At 55.9% G+C, this 16343-nt stretch overlaps 1 protein-coding gene across 1 annotated transcript in view; it reads left to right on the plus strand.

The window, feature by feature from the left end:
• The window catches only part of DNAH17 (dynein axonemal heavy chain 17), a 109466-nt gene that overhangs the window by 79101 nt on the left and 14022 nt on the right, over positions 1-16343 (plus strand). Inside the window, exons 58-71 of the mRNA XM_060082475.1 lie at positions 1049-1144; positions 1288-1505; positions 3866-4073; positions 4298-4413; positions 5198-5390; positions 5677-5912; positions 6450-6572; positions 8052-8256; positions 8845-9009; positions 9643-9783; positions 9994-10164; positions 11769-11891; positions 12466-12659; positions 15707-15855. Coding sequence (XP_059938458.1) covers positions 1049-1144; positions 1288-1505; positions 3866-4073; positions 4298-4413; positions 5198-5390; positions 5677-5912; positions 6450-6572; positions 8052-8256; positions 8845-9009; positions 9643-9783; positions 9994-10164; positions 11769-11891; positions 12466-12659; positions 15707-15855 — 2338 coding nt within the window. The remainder of the gene's footprint in view (positions 1-1048; positions 1145-1287; positions 1506-3865; positions 4074-4297; positions 4414-5197; positions 5391-5676; positions 5913-6449; positions 6573-8051; positions 8257-8844; positions 9010-9642; positions 9784-9993; positions 10165-11768; positions 11892-12465; positions 12660-15706; positions 15856-16343) is intronic.

Below are 16343 nucleotides of genomic sequence, written 5' to 3' on the forward strand. Positions count from 1 at the left end.
TCCCTTCCCACCAGAGCTGGAGTGCGGCCGGTCCCGGGCCAGGTGGGGTAGCCAGGAGCCCTGCTCCATCCCTCGTTGTAACCTGCATGACCACAGCCCTGTTAGGGTGGTTGGCAATGCGCCCGAGGTCTCAAAATTAGCAAGTGACATAGTCAGGATCCAAGCCAGGACCCACACCTGCACCCTGAACTCAGGGACCTGCCATCTGATACTCACATGCAGCTGTTAACATCTGGGTGCCCACCCCTTTCCAACCCCTGATCCAGAAATGGCCCAATCAGGCATGCTCCAGGGAAGCCTGGAGCTTCCCAGCACCACTGGCCAAGTCCGTGCCTTCCATGCCCTGTTCCCTGAGTCGTGTCCCACACGTCCCTAATGTAAGGTACGGAATGGGCTTCTCCAGGAGGTTTTCTGCAGAGAGACCCTCTTCTTTCTGTCCTCCTCCCTCCTTGCCCAGCAAAAGCTCCCAGCCTCGGCTGGCTTCTTCATCTCTGTTGTCACGCAGATGCTACTCCTGATTGATAGGTACCAAGCTTCTCCCGGTCTCTCTGCCTGGTGCCTGAAGGCTCAGAGGGGTTCTTCCTGAGCCAAAGAGCGAATGCATGCATGAATGAATGAATGCGTGCATGCGTGAATGAAGATGTTCTCACTTTAAGGGGAGGATGGGCTGTACCTCTGAAATGGTCCATCCTGGAGGGATGACACAGTCGCACCAAGAAATAAGGCCTCAAAGCCAGGGAGGGGCCTGTGTGGCCCCAGGTTTCCCCCCTGGTCCTGGAAGCTGGAGCCAAGAGAAGGAACGGTTCCCCTCCCTGAATCCCAGGTCAGCTGACACCCAGCTCCTTCTAACCTGAGTGTTTTGGGGCAAAGGAGGCAGGGAGGGGAAAAGCGGGCTTCACACGGTGACCCAGCAAGCGAGAGCGAAGGGCGACTCCCCTCCTCCCCCCTCCTCATCCCTCCTTGCCCCTCACACCGCCCAGGGCCCCCCTTCACACACGCCACCCAGACGGACCCCTGCATCCATCTTTCCCATCTGTCTTCCTTCCAGAATGTTGCTGAGAAACAAAAAGCTTGTGAAACAGACCTGGCCAAGGCAGAGCCGGCCCTACTGGCCGCGCGGGAGGCCCTTGACACTCTGAATAAGGTGAGGGCAGGAGGGGGAAGAAACGGGGATCACGACACCTGAGAAGAGAGGAAGAGAGGAGACGCCGTGGGGTCATCACCGGGGGCCTCCTGGTCCTGCTCGGGGCTAAATCCCCGTTCTAGTCTGTCCGTCTGTCTTTGCAGAACAACCTGACAGAGCTGAAGTCCTTCGGGTCCCCCCCAGACGCCGTGGTCAATGTCACGGCCGCCGTGATGATTCTGACTGCACCCGGGGGCAAGATCCCCAAGGACAAGAGCTGGAAAGCTGCGAAAATCATGATGGGCAAAGTGGACACCTTCCTGGACTCCTTGAAAAAGTTTGACAAGGAGCACATCCCCGAGACCTGCCTGAAAGCATTTAAGTGAGTTGGGGCTCGGCTCCCCACTTGGGGTCAGCTCAGTCCTCATCCTGTTGGGAGCACGTCACGTCCAGGCACTGTGTGGTCCCGAATCTTCTCCTGCCTGCCCCTGGCCCCATACCGCATGGTCCCAAGGGAAGTCTATGCTTGCTGGAGTGGGCAGGGTCTTGGGCGGCACAGGGTCTTGGGTGGCACAGAGTGAGGTGTGACCCCCAAAGACAGCAGGCAGCAGTCTGGGCGAATCTGCCTGCCCCTGAGCTGCCCAGGCGTCAAGGTGAAGCATGATGCCAAGTTTGCGGGGAGCCTCATCACCCTCTGTCTCCCCAACCTTGCTTGGGGGGTGGGGGGTGAGCTGATCCCTTAAATGGGGGAGGCCAGGGGTGGATCAGTGGGTGGGGTCGGAGGGGGGGCTTAGGTGGCCTGCCCACCCCCTTGGTGGTGCCGTGTGCAGGGATCATGCACAGGACCCTGCTTTTGCTCCAACACCTCAGAAGAGGCAGTTGGGTTTTAGCTTTTTTGTATCTTTTTGTTCATAATTGGCCCCAACTGTGCATGCATGTAGTATTTTTAGTCCCTTATAGCCTCTTTGTATTTTGCTGCTTGAGGAGATATTTGTCCAGGTACAAGCACTCCAGCAAAGGGTCCTAGTGGGACTTGGGAAGGTTGTACAGGGGGGACCTCCACGTTTTGCCCCATAAATCCAATGCGCTAGCATTGGTGAGCACTGCACTTGTGAACACTCTTTGCCTCGCCATCCCCTGGCAACCCGATTTCAGGGCCGACCTGACCCCAACTGAGAAAGGGAGCCCCTTGCATGACCCCAGGTGAGACTCCAACCTCTCTCAGCTCCATCTGTTGAGGAAGAGGGCTGGACGATGGAAAAACATTTGATGACTAAGGAGTAGTTTAAAGTTTAAGAGAAAAGACAAGAAAAACACAGGCACACCTCCAGGGAGCGGCCTGTGTCAACATTTGGCCTATTTCCTTTCAGTATTTTTTCTCAAGTTTTTTTCCCCTGTAGTTGAAAGAATACTGTGTATATGCAATTATCTGCTCTGCTTTTTATCTTTTACTTAACATCATGGGGGAAAAAAGACTTTTCCCTATGTTGTCAAAACACTTGATCAGCTTGATTTTTTTGCTGCAGATGAACCGTAATTTACTTACTATACCTGTGTTGCTGAGGGTTTAGTCTGTCTCCGTTTCTGCCGTCATAAATAACGCCATGATAAATGTCTTTTCCTTGTCACCCACCAAACTTCTCAACTGCCACCTCCCCATGCTGTCTGGAGTGTGCTTAAAAGACGCAGACCCATTGTACTCTTTGCCTAAATGAAGCATAAAATACGCCAGAGTGAGGAGGTGATGGGCCGTGTTCCCCACCTAAATTCAAATCACACTTCAATTATTATTTTGAATTGTCCATTTAGAGTTCTTCCTGCAGATAGCTCAGTCTGTTGTGCTCAATGACGTTGCCATTATTTTAAAAACTAGTTAAGATGCTCTAGTTTCTAGAGCATCTTAACTGCATCTACGGGCATTTTTCCTCATCCCTCTTGTACAATAACATCGTCACCCCTTTTTTTTTTTTAACATCACCTCTTGTAAGTCTCATCCTTAGAGTCTTAGCCTCACTGGTGATCCCTGAAAACTGGGCACTGAGCTGAGGGGACGCAGAAGTGGCCCATTGTGTGTGGGGGGTGCGGGGGAGCGGGGGTGGCCTCTGGGGCAGCCTGGCTCCGTGTGAATTCCCACACTGCCCAGTCCAAGCTGTGTCACCTTGGGAGAGACACTCAGCCTCTCTGGGCCTGTTGCCCAGAGTCAGATGGCGTGAGGACACATGCCAGAGCAGGGGCGGCTCCAGGACCTGACATATGGGCAGGGCTCAGAAAAGCACCTGACACGCGGCCCCTGATGTGAGAACTTGGTGAAGAAACCCTGGTTCCGACACTTCCTGTCAGCGTTACTCTGGGCAAGTTGCTGACCCCCCCGAACCCCAGGCTTCTTGCCTAGGACTGGAGTTGTTGCAGAATGAAAATGAGACCAGCCATATAAAGCAGCAGGAACAGAGAGATTAAAAAAAAAAACACAGGTTTTCTTCCATCATCTAGAATATAGGACTTGAAATCACTACTTCCATTGCCCTTCACCTTCTAAATTCTACTGCAGAGGCCAGAATTCTGGGTTTCATTCTTTTCTTTCTTCTTCTTTCTATAATCACTAAGATACAAAAAAACAAAGTTAAATGTGCTCCCGGTCCTGTTGCCGGTAACGGGGACCAGAGCCGCGGACGGATGCGGAGCTGGAGGCAGGACGGGGGTGGCGGGAGGTCTGCGTCCTCAGCACCCGCCGTCCTGCTCCAGGCCCTACCAAGGCAACCCGACGTTCGACCCCGAGTTCATCCGCTCCAAGTCCACGGCCGCCGCGGGCCTCTGCTCCTGGTGCATCAACATCGTCCGCTTCTACGAGGTCTACTGTGACGTGGCCCCCAAGAGGCAGGCCCTGGAGGAGGCCAACGCGGAGCTGGCCGAGGCGCAGGAGAAGCTCTCCCGCATCAAAAGCAAGATCGCTGTGAGTGCCGTCGGCAGGCGCGGCTGGTCCATGTCTCCGTTTGAGAGGGGTCGGCACAGCTGCTGCCATGAATTATGGAGCAGGGCAAGAGCACGCGGGCCAATGTGGGGGCCTGATCGCCCCGGAGGCTGCCGGCGTCGGCCGTGTTCCCGGCCCTCCCGGGAGGAGAGCTGGGAATGCCCAGCGTTGCCCGATTTCAGGGCCTGTCTGTCTTGTTCCTTCAGGAGCTCAACGCCAACCTGAGCAACCTGACGTCAGCATTTGAAAAAGCGACAGCCGAGAAAATCAAGTGTCAGCAAGAGGCTGATGCCACCAGTAGTGTGATCTCGCTGGCTAACAGGTGCCTTACTCCCTCCGAGGGACCCCTCCTGTCCTCAGACACCGCCCCCCGAAAGGGATGAGCCCACAGAATGGCCTTTCGGGGGGGATACGCCCCAGGTGGAGGCAGCAAGGCCCCCAGCCCCCACTTTCTGAGCACAAAGTGATAAGATAAACCCTGGGTAGACCCCCAGGCTGTGTGCCTGGCCTCCCGTGGGATGTGGACTCACCTCTACCAAGGTAAAGTGGTCTTTTGGTCCCTGGCAAGGAAGGCTGCTTGGAGGATGCTAAAGCCAGACCTCAGGCTAATCAAGCACAAACCTGTCAACACTCTCAGACTCCTGGTGTGCCATTTAGGGTCAGGGACCAGCCCTCGAGCCGGTGGCCTGAGAAGCATGAGGCACACCCTGGAGTCCCCACTCCACACAGGGCCAGGTGGCTGCCTCCGGACTTCCCGCTGCCCAAAGCGCGTGCTCAGTGGTGTCCAGGCAGCAGCCTTGGCACATGGGTGATGTGGTCAGATAGCGTCAGCATCCACATGACGTCGGCACCTTGAGGAAGGGAAACTCGGCGTTCCCAGCCGCCTCCAGAAAGCATTAGTTTTGCTTCCCTCAAGCATTTATTGCCCAAAACTGCCCCCAAAGCATGTTTTTTCCTGAACCGCTGAGCAGGGTAAGGATTTGAAACTGGAAGGTCCCTGGCGTGTTAAAGGTGGAGGCGCGCCTTTCCTGGTCCTCCAGTCCATCCTCTCTCCCACCCGACACACATGCTTCTCTTTTGCCCACTGACCCCTGTCCCCATCTCAGGCTGGTAGGAGGATTAGCGTCAGAAAACATCCGCTGGGCCGAATCGGTGGAGAACTTCAAAAGCCAGGGGGTCACACTGTGTGGGGACGTCCTGCTGATTTCCGCCTTCGTCTCCTACGTGGGCTACTTCACCAAGAAATATCGAAATGAGCTAATGGAGAGGTTTTGGATCCCTTATATAAAGCAGTTAAAGGTAGGAGGTCCTGTCGCATTCATCACTCAGCACCTTTGGCAAGGTCCCCGGCAGGGCAGCCCCAGCCAGATGGCACCTTTGTTCCTGCGATGGGGGCTCCAGCCACTCAGAATATAGACGGTGGCCCTGCGAGGCCGACGCCGACATCCCTTCTGGCCGGGCTCCAAGCTGGTCCTCAGGGCGATGCGAATGGCTGTCTTCCCCCACGCAGCCTGGCGGCCCACGTGGTGCCCAGAGAGCCGCTTTCAGCTGAGCGGTGAGTAAGGCCACATCGCCCCCTCGGCAGGTCCCCATCCCGATCACAGAAGGTCTGGATCCCTTGAGCCTGCTGACCGATGATGCAGACGTGGCCACTTGGAACAACCAGGGGCTCCCCAGCGACCGCATGTCCACAGAGAATGCCACCATCCTGTGCAACACGGAGCGCTGGCCCCTCTTCGTGGACGCCCAGCTGCAGGGCATCAAGTGGATCAAAAACAAATATGGCAGCAAGCTGAAGGCCATCTGCCTGGGACAGAAGAGGTGCTTGGCCGTGGCGGGTGGGGTAGGGGCTCCAGAGGTGGCGACCGGCCAGGCCACGGTGCTGGGAAGTCCACCTGGGGCCTTTCATACTCGCTAAATGGATGGATGGGTCTTTGAAAACAAACACTGACCCACAAGTGGATTTTTTTAGTACTTGGCCCTGGGCCACAGCACTGGCAGTAAAGAATTACACTCGGGGCTCCTCTCTCCCCTGTTCCTGCCGCTCCTGCTGGGGGACAGCACTGGCCTCGACTCCTGCTTGCGTTGGTCCTGCCTGGTCATTTGCCAGCTGGGAGGCTGCGGGCGGTCATCTTCCCATCTCTCATCGTCATAGATGAGAAGCAATGGCCGTGACACAGCGGCATGGGGAGCCTGGGGGTGACTGATGCAGAAGCCCTGAGCTCCTCTCGGGAAGGAGGCGTTTGGGAGAGGAATGAGCTCTTGGCCCCTCGGTCACCTCTCTCGGTCCCTCTGGGGCAGGCAATTGCGCCGTCACCGGGCCCCAGGGCGTTCACGGCCCCTGTGCTGTGCCCACAGCTACCTGGATATCATCGAGCAGGCCATCTCAGAAGGGGACACCTTGCTCATCGAGAACATTGGCGAGACCGTGGACCCGGTTCTGGACCCTCTGCTGGGCAGGAACACAATCAAAAAGGGAAAGTGAGTGGCAGCATCCACCTCCGCGGGTTCACCCACGTGGTCGTCCTCAGTGGTGAGGTCTGGCCTCTGGACTGAGAGAAAGGGCGGGGCATTTCCTTTCCTGGGAGGCAGAAGGGGCTTCAGCAAAATGCGCGAAGGGACCCCCAGCTCCCAGGGGAGAGACTGGCAACTTTGGGACCACATTCCAATTAGGAAGGAAGACCTACACCAACAGTTTATTAGCGACTGCCTGCAGGTCGCGATCCTTAATTGTCATCTTTTTTTTCCTATTTCCATGCACTTTGCAAATCTTGAGTCTATTTCTTTCTATTCAGGTGAGATTCACATAACATAAAATTAACCAAAAGTGACCGGTTCAGTGGCATTTAGGACATTGGTGCCTGGCTTCTTTCACTGAGTATCTTTTCCAGGTTCATCTGAGCTGTAACGAGTATCCATACTTCATTCTTTCTTACGGCTGAATAATATTCCATTGTGTGGACCTGCCACATTTTGTTTACCCGTTCATTTATTGATGCATTGAGCTTGTATTACTGTTTTTTCTTTGGCTGCACTGTGTGGCTTATGGGATTTTAGTTCCCCGACCAGGGAACGAACAACCCGGGCCCTTGGCAGTGAGAGTACGGAGTCCTAAACACTGGACCACCAGGGAATTCCCTGTATTGCTTTTCTAATATAAAAAATTAATCAACTTTAAAAATGTAAAGGTCGGAGTTGATCTGAGCCACCTATAAATGCCGGGGTGCAGGCGGAAGCCCAGAACAGAGGTGACATAAATGTGCTGATGTCCTAGACTCTGAGAAGGGCCTGGCGTGAGTAGTGATACCCAGGGCTGAAGTTAGAGGGCCCCCCAAATGTAAGCTCGGCCAGAAAGGGGAGAGCAGAGTAGGGAGCCGGAGAGAAGCGACCCCCCGAGTGAGTGAGCCGACCCGGGTTCCCACCCTGGCCTCTCATCAGATTCACCTGGGGAGCTCCAGGGAGGTCCCGGTGTTCTGAATTGGGGTGTCAATATCTTTCTAATGTTAATGGCTTTGGGGTGGAGCCCAGGCCAGAGTGTTTCTGCAGAGGCTTCCAGATGAATAAGATGTTCAGCCAGGGTCAAGTAAATGCTCCTAAAACATCAGAACAAACCGGCCAGAGAGAGAGCAGGTGCATTTTCTAGAAGGGCCGGTCACAGTCCAGAGAGGGATGGTTGCGGTTGTTGTTTTTTTCCAAGTTTCAGATTATTTATTAATCAGGGTAAACCCCAGCACAATATGCCAAGTGATTTCGTGCATTTAGAGGGGAAATACTTCCCGGTTAAGTGGAAAAGTGTGCCGATGGCTTCTGGCAGACCTTTATTCTAAGCAGCTTTATAGTGAAACATTTCGTTGAGAAGTCTGGACCTTCCTCCCGGGCTGGCGGGAAAGGCGGTCTGGCTGTGCTGCCACCCCTTGGTCGCCGGGAGCCCTCCTAACTTCTCCCTCCGCCGACCGCCAGGTTCATTAAGATCGGCGACAAAGAGGTGGAGTACCACCCCAACTTCCGCTTGATCCTGCACACCAAGCACTTCAACCCCCACTACAAGCCCGAGATGCAGGCCCAGTGCACCCTGATCAACTTCCTGGTCACCAGGGACGGGCTCGAGGACCAGCTCTTGGCCGCCGTGGTGGCCAAAGAGCGCCCAGATCTGGAGCAGCTGAAGGTATGTGGAGACAGGAGAAGCAGGGCGGGCAGCTCAGGACAGCAGGGGGCAGGCCACCGGGACCCAGGCGTCTGGCCGCTTTGAAGGTGCCCTGCTTGTCACACTGAGTGTGTTTGGTGCGACAGAATGAGTCACTCCTCCTCCCCGCTGCCTCCCGCATCTACTTCTAAATCAAGTGATGGCCTCACTGAAAGAACAGGAGTCACAGCAGTGCCCGGGCTGCCCTAAAGCACTGAACTCCTGCCCCACGAGAACGTCTTTGCCGCCGGCCCCTGTGTACCAGGCCCTTCCTTGGTTGGCTGAGCCATACACATGGGCTCACAGGGGTCCCGGGCCCCACTCATGTCCCACGGTCCCCACGTCCTTGCTGCACAGCTGCCCATGACAAGCAGCTGCAAGGCCCAGGCGCAGGCCCCCTACCCCGCACTGCTTGGGGGCCTCCACTCCAGCCCCTTTCCTCCAGGCTTGCCGTGTTCCTCCCGTTCCAAGTCCCGGGGCCTTGGCCCTGAGGCCCCCCAGCCCCCCAGCTGGGGGACCAGGCCGTGCCAGTGACTGATTTCCCTTCCTGGGTCTCTGCCCCTCCTGCAGGCGAACCTCACCAAGTCTCAGAATGAATTTAAGATTGTTTTGAAAGATCTGGAAGATTCTCTGCTGGCCCGTCTGTCGGCCGCATCGGGGAACTTTCTGGGAGACACAGCCTTAGTTGAGAATCTGGAGACCACCAAACACACGGCCAGCGAGATTGAGGAAAAGGTAAAAGACCATCTTGGGGGCTACCCCCTTGCACCCCCAGCCGGAGCACACAGGGGGCATGGGAGCTGGGCAGATGGTCACTGAGAAGAGAAGCCGTAGCCACATGGGGGCCCCTGGGGGCCTGGGGCAGGGTCAGGGGGCATGGATGCCCGCCAGGCACATCTTCATCCATTCCTCTGTCGATGGACATTTAAGTTGTTTCCATGTCTTGGCTATTGTGAATAGTGCTGCCACGAACATAGGGGTGCGTGTGTCTTTTTGAATTAGAGTTTTGTCTGGATATGTGCCCAGGAGTGGGATTGCTGAATTAGACGGTAGTTCTATTTTTAGTTTTCTGAGGAACCTCCATACTGTTCTCCATAGTGGCTGCAACCACCAACTTAACATTCCCACCAACAGTGTAGGAGGGTTCCCTTTTCTCCACGCCCTCCCCAGCATTTGTTATTTGTAGACTTTTTAATGAAGGCCATTCTGACTGGTGTGAGGTGATATCTCACTGTGGTTTTGCTTTGCATTTCTCTAATTATTAGTGATGTTGAGCGGCTTTTCATGTGCCTGTTGGCCATCTGTATGTCTTCTTTGGAGAAATGTCTACATAGGTCTTCTGCCCATTTTTTGATTGTTTGTTTTGAGGTGCAAGAGGCAAAAATCACAGAAGTTAAAATCAACGAGGCAAGAGAGAACTATCGGCCGGCTGCGGAGAGGGCGTCCCTGCTGTACTTCATCCTGAACGACCTCAACAAGATCAACCCCATCTACCAGTTCTCGCTCAAGGTGCGGCTGCATCCGGGCCCGGGATCTGGGGCCACTGGGGCCCAGGCTGCAGGTGGGCTGGGGGGGTGGGACCCAGGGCACCAGGTCTGATCAGCACCAGCACCCGGGTCCGAGCGGTGCCCCAGAGCCCGCGTGGGCAGCATGGAGCAGCCTCGCAGCCCACCCGCAAAAGCCCCCTGCATTCGGTGACCGCCCCCCACCCCCAACCAGGCCTTCAACGTGGTGTTCGAGAAGGCCATCCAGAAGACCGCCCCCGCCGACGAGGTCAAACAGCGTGTGACCAACCTGACGGACGAGATCACCTACTCCGTGTACATGTACACGGCCCGTGGGCTCTTCGAGCGAGACAGACTCATCTTCCTCGCACAGGTGGCATTTCAGGTAACATCTGGCCTCGATGCCCCATGTGTGGTCCTTGGACCCACAGCACCGGAGCCCCGTGGGGTGAGGTGGGGTGCTGGGGGGGGGAGAGAGAGAGAGAGAGAGAGAGAGAGAGAGAGAGTTGGGGGGGGGTTGTTGGAAATGCAGATTCTCAGGCTCCGGCTCAGACCCAGTGGATCCAAACCTGCATTTTTAACAATATGAGGAACATACCTGGGCTCTTGAGCTGGCACCAGGAAAGGTGTCCCAATGGGAGCCATTGAAGGGGAGGTCAGTTAAAGAGAGACGTCATTCTAGTCCCTTGAAGTCATGCCGAGCCGACAGTCCCGCCTTAGCGGTTAGCCCGCTGTGGATGGGAAAGAAAGGTACTAATGAGTAAACATCCCCCGTTTTTACAGACCTGCTGAAATATTTAAAGATTATGGTTCCACTAAATTGATTAAACAGCCTCTCCGCCACTTTGTTTGCACCATGTTATAAGTGTTACTGGGAACACGGATTTCATAGCTAGCTTGGGCATCGATGTCAACCCAGCTTTCCATCCAAACTCCAACTTGGAATTAGGGGTCCAGGTTAAGGAGGTTACTTTTCCATGTGAATCTCTGAGTAACGGGTTCACTGTTTCTCTCCCTGCTAAGAGCACATCAAGATAAGTTTCCTTGATGCTCCCCCTAATTTTCCAGAGTAGAATGTATTCTTTTCAGGCCCAAAGAACTTTTTATTTTACTAAGATAAAAAAAAAAAGAGAGACCCTGACTCAGGGGAAACGCTCTGTGGAATCTGAGAAAGCAGCTGTGTGAGCTCCTGGCTGGGGAGGTTACAGTGACTGCGGCCCCGGCTCCCCCGCCGTCCATCTGAGATGAGGGGCTGGGCCAGTGGCCCAACAAGCCACTTCAGTGACCAAGACAGGGCCTGCTAGAAGCCCAGAGAGCTTGTGCGCACAAGTGGCAAGGTGACTTCGAATGTGACCAGAAAACGTATATACCCAAAAGAATTGCAAACATGTATTCAAACAAATACATGCATATAAACATTCATGGCAGCATTATTCACAACAGCCAAACGGCAAAAACAACCCAAACGTCCAACAACGGACTGTTGGGTAAACAAGATGTGGTCTCGCCATACACTGGCCCATTATTCGTCCATAAAAAGAATGAAGCCCTGACACACGCTACAACATGGATGAACCTTGAAAACACGCTCAGATGCAAAAGGCCTCATGTTGTATGATTCCATTTACTGGAAATGTCCAGAACAGGCAAATCTGTAGAGACAGAGAGTAGACTGATGGTTGCCTGAGGGTGGGACTGCTGAAGGGTAGGGGCTTTGCCTCTGGGGTGATGAAAAAGCTCTGCACCTGGACAGTGGTGATGGTTGTACAACAGTGTGAACGCACTAAATGCCACTGGATTTCAGACTGTAATAGGGTTAAAATGGTACATTTTTATGCTGTGCGTATTGTACCGTAATTTAAAAACAAACAAGGTGCTGACCAAGCTTTGGGCTGACCCCAAAGGGGGCAGGGCAGTGCTTCCCCTGCAGGCAAGGGGTACGAGCCCCTGTTGTAGGGCAACATCTAAGCGAGCCCCACGGCCCCTCAGGTCTTGTCCATGAAGAAAGAGCTGAACCCGGTGGAGCTGGATTTCCTTCTGCGGTTCCCGTTCAAGGCCGGGGTCATGTCACCCGTGGACTTCCTGCCGCATCAGGGGTGGGGCGGCATCAAGGTTGGCCTTCAGACTTGAACACTGTGTTCTCTCCCCACCTCGCGGCCTTTCCTGCTCGCCCCGGACACGTTTACAAGGTGCTCCCGGCCGTAACATTCAGTAGAACGAGGAGGCCTCAGAGGTGGGACCAGGCACTGATGGGCTGCCTGCCAGCTCACGGGGACTGTGCTGTCCTACTGGAGCGCAGCAACTTCATCATCACGTCCCTGCAGGCGGCAAGCTGAGCCGCGATGGGCCCCAGGGTGGGTCCAGGGGTCGCCCCTCCGCCGCTTCCCCTCACCTCCAGGAAAATGCAAAGTGTCAAGGCTATTCCTCAGAATCCTGGGGCCCTCACTGTGTCAGTTCAGAAAGATCAGAGGAAGGCGGCCCCCTGGGATGAGCAGGGCCCCTGTTCCAGAGCCCCCGGAGAAGCAGCCAGGAGTCACATCCCTAATCAGATTCCTCCCTCGTCCCAGCCATTCATCCCCAGCAGCTCATCGTTTGAGCGACAGGCCCTATGGTCATGCTTTTCCCGGAGCCCGCGGGGAAGGTGCCCACTGGGATGGGGGAGAGCTGAAAGGCCGTCTGCCCCCAGGCCCTCTCGGAGATGGATGAGTTCAAGAACCTGGACAGCGACATCGAGGGATCCGCCAAACGGTGGAAGAAGCTCGTGGAGTCGGAAGCCCCTGAAAAGGAGATCTTCCCCAAGGAGTGGAAGAACAAAACGGCGCTGCAGAAGCTGTGCATGATGAGGTGCGTGCGGCCCGACCGCATGACCTACGCCATCAAGTGAGTGCCCCCACCCCACCCCACCCCCGCTCCAGACTGGGCCTGGGCCTCAGGGCTGGGGAGTGCGAGCCTTGGCCACATAGTGGATGGGATCCCATCCCACCCACCAATTCCCGTTCTGAGTTCTGGTAGCTCTGGGGTCTCTGAAGGTGGCCAACAGGAACCCCCACCTCCCCTGACCCTGGCCGAGGAGAGGCACCCCAAGATAAGCGACGGGAAGATAAAACTCCCCGGGTTGGCCACCAAGATTTTAAAAAAGCCTGGGCACGCTGCCAGTACAGGGGACACGGGTTCAAGCCCTGGTCCGGGAAGATCCCACATGCTTCGGAGCAACTAAGCCCGTGTGCCACAACTACTGAGCCTGCACTCTAGAGTCCATGAGCCACAACTGCTGAGCCCGCGTGCTGCCACTACTGAAGCCTGCACGCCTAGAGCCCGTGCTCCGCAACAAGAGAGGCCACCGCAATGAGAAGCCCGCGCACCGCAACAAAGAGTAGCCCCCGCTCGCCACAACCAGAGAAAGCCCGCACGTGGCAACAAAGACCCAATGCAGCCATAAATAAATAAATAAATAAAATATTAAAAAAAAAAATCCTGGGCGCTAATGACCTCCGAGGCCACGACCACGCAGGGTCCTTTAAGGATGCTGTGGGGAGAAAACAGTGGCAGAGCCATCAGCATCCGAGGACGTTCATGGCCTCAGTGGCTGGATTTAGAGTAAATCTTTTATTTTTATGGCTTGTTCGCAAAGAGAACCATTCTGCTTTCGTGAACAATCTCTCTGGATCTGAAACGCCTCCAGGACTGGAAACTTAACCATCGGGCTTCAGCACCCGTTCCTTTCACTCCCCAAAGCACAGAAAGACTTCAGGAATATCAACAGCTGTAACATCTGCACGGCCGGCCTGGGCAGGCCATGGCGTCATGGGGGAGGGAGGGAATGAAACAGGCCCCGTCCTCAGAGGGGCGTCTTGGTTCTCCGTTTGTCCTTGTGGCCTGAAAGCCACCAGATTTCCCAAAAGATGCCCACGTCCATAATAGAATTCCCCTCTAACAAAGCAGAGGCCTGACTCACACCCACTGGTTGTTTACAGACATGTGTTTCTGTTTTGCTTTGTTTTCTCGGGACTGAAGAGGAAAGGGACCACGAGGGGTTCTGGGTGCAGGAGGGGAGCGGGCGGACTGAAGCAAGAAATCACGTCACAAGGGAGAGTCGAGCTGGTCCAGGGAGAAAGCAGGAAGTCATCCGGGAAGGTCGGACATGGACAGTGTGGGGAAGGCCAGGCGAAGGGCACTGAGCATCCAGGGGGACACCGCCTGCGGGTGAGCTGAGCACGTGTGGGTGTCCAGCCCCAAGGCCCCCAGAGCACCCTTGAGAGCCACCCGAGTCACCACGGCAGAAAACGCATCAGGACCACGTGGGCGACCGCAAACGCCAGGCAAACCCAAGTCATGCTCTGCAGCGTTTGCGAGGAGAGCAGACTCATCTCCCGAATCAAACAGGGCAGTGGAGCTGAAGAGCAAGGAAGTTCAACTCCAAGTCCACAGCGAATAGTAATAACACACAGTCGTCAAGAGCGTGGGTGCCAGGCGCGCTCAGAGCCTTCCCCCCCAAGACCCCGGGTTCACTCCGCCCTCCGCCAACCTCTCGAGCCGGGCACCTCCCCTCCTCTGGGTCCACAGGCCCAGGGAGGGTAACTCGCCCATGGCGGGGCGGGGTGCTGGCAACGGGCTCCCCAGAACAGCAGCCCGGGTCTGTAGCACCTGCCAGCGTGCAAGCCGCTGGGGGCGGCTCCAGCACCCCTGTGCCCAGGACACAGCGCCAGGAGCAGCGGAGCCCGACCGGAACCAGGCGCCCTCTATTCTGCATCATCACTTCAGCCACAGAGAATGACCACATGGCCTGGCCACGTCAGGAGCAGCAGGGAGCTCGTGACATTCCTGCCCCAGGCAGGACCTGTACCTTCTAGAATTCCTTCCCGGGCAAGGACTCTAGCACTGACGTGCCGGGTCAATTCCAAAGGCCAGAATCAAGCACAACCAGGGGCCTTGCGCAGGAGCCCTCCCACCGGCTGTGGTCAGCGCTGGCTCAGGGGTCTGTACAGAAGCCAGCAAAGGCCAGACCCGGGAGCGAATGACAGGTATCACTCTCACGGGAGTGGGAAGGCCCGCCTGGCAACTGCCCGCAGACTCCCCGTTGACTCAGAGGGAAGCTTCTATGTGAACAGGTCCACCCACGGGTCTTCACGATGCTCAGAGCGCTCAGATCGCCGACTCCTTGGGAATAAGTGCGTTCGCTCCCAGGGAGGCTGCCGTCGGCCTTCTGTCAAAGGCCGCACTGGACATAAGTTTAGCTCCTGTGGTTCATTCAGATACAGTGAGCTCAGCCACCTGTGGTCAAGGGAGAGGGGCAGAGAGCTGAGATCCCAAGGTCACCCTGAGAGGGGCCTCGGCTGACCCCAGCCTTATCAGGGTCAAGATAGAGTTTGGGGCTTGGAACAGAGGGGTGCTTATGTAAAGAGAAGTTTAGGTTTTTTCTGTGACTTTCCTGATGATCCATGTTTTGCGGTCCATGGAGCTCACCAAAGCGACTGTAATGCACGCGTCCTTCCTCCTCAGAGCCCCCGTCGGGGGAGATCCTCAGGATGCAGAGGCCGATCTAGGCTCTGTTGCTTGTTGCTGCCCTGGTCTGGAGAGCAGATAGGAAGTGTGTGGGAAACAGGAAGCCACTAGAAACATCCCTTCCTTGGGAGCGTTGAGATGTGGTCACCTGGAACCCTTGCAGCCCGGGTTCCCTCCCGGTTGACCCTGCACGCCTTTGAAAGCTGGCTGAGAGCCTCTCACCTGTCTGTGCACAGGTGGACGGGAGCAAAGGGTGCCCAGCGCGAACACCGCCTAATACCGCGCACGCTCCCCTCCACACCCTCCCTGCCTGCAGGAGGCCCCTGTAGAGACCGACTCTCCAGCTAGAGGCCCTTCTCTGCCTAAGAAAGTCCCCCAGAAAAACGGTCCCTCGCCTCGGGTCTGACCAGGTGTGTCCCCCTCAGGAACTTTGTGGAGGAGAAGATGGGCAGCAAGTTCGTGGAGGGCCGGAGCGTTGAGTTCTCCAAGTCCTACGAGGAGAGCAGCCCCTCCACCCCCATCTTCTTCATCCTCTCCCCGGGTGCTGACCCCCTGAAGGACGTGGAGGCCCTGGGTAAGTGCGGCCGGGTCTGGGGAGAAGCGAGTCCAAACCGCAGTGAGACGGCCCCTCACACCCACTAGCAGGGCAGGTATCAGACACACGGAAGTGACAGGTGTCGGGAGGGTGTGGAGGGACGGGGCCTGTGCATCACTGGTGGGAATGTGAGCAGGTGGTCCCTCCCTAAGTCACACATTGAGTAACCACATGTCCTGGCAATTCCACTCCTGGGGACGTTCCCAACGGAGCCGAGAACAGGTGTCCAAACAAACAGGTCCCCTCATGACGGCCAAAAGGTAGATCCAACCCACACGTCCATCAGCTGATGAATGGCTGATGGCAAAGTGGTAAATCATAAAAGGGAACGGAGCACTGACACAGGCTACACCGTGGACGGAACGAGAAAACACTGTGCCGAAGGCAGGAAGCCAGACACAAAAGGCTCCACGGTATACGATTCCTTGTATCTGAAACGTCCAGAACTGGGGGATCCATAGAGGCAG

This window comes from Mesoplodon densirostris, chromosome 18 (assembly GCF_025265405.1).
Source record: "Mesoplodon densirostris isolate mMesDen1 chromosome 18, mMesDen1 primary haplotype, whole genome shotgun sequence".
In the NCBI taxonomy this organism is placed as follows: Eukaryota; Metazoa; Chordata; class Mammalia; order Artiodactyla; family Ziphiidae; genus Mesoplodon; species Mesoplodon densirostris.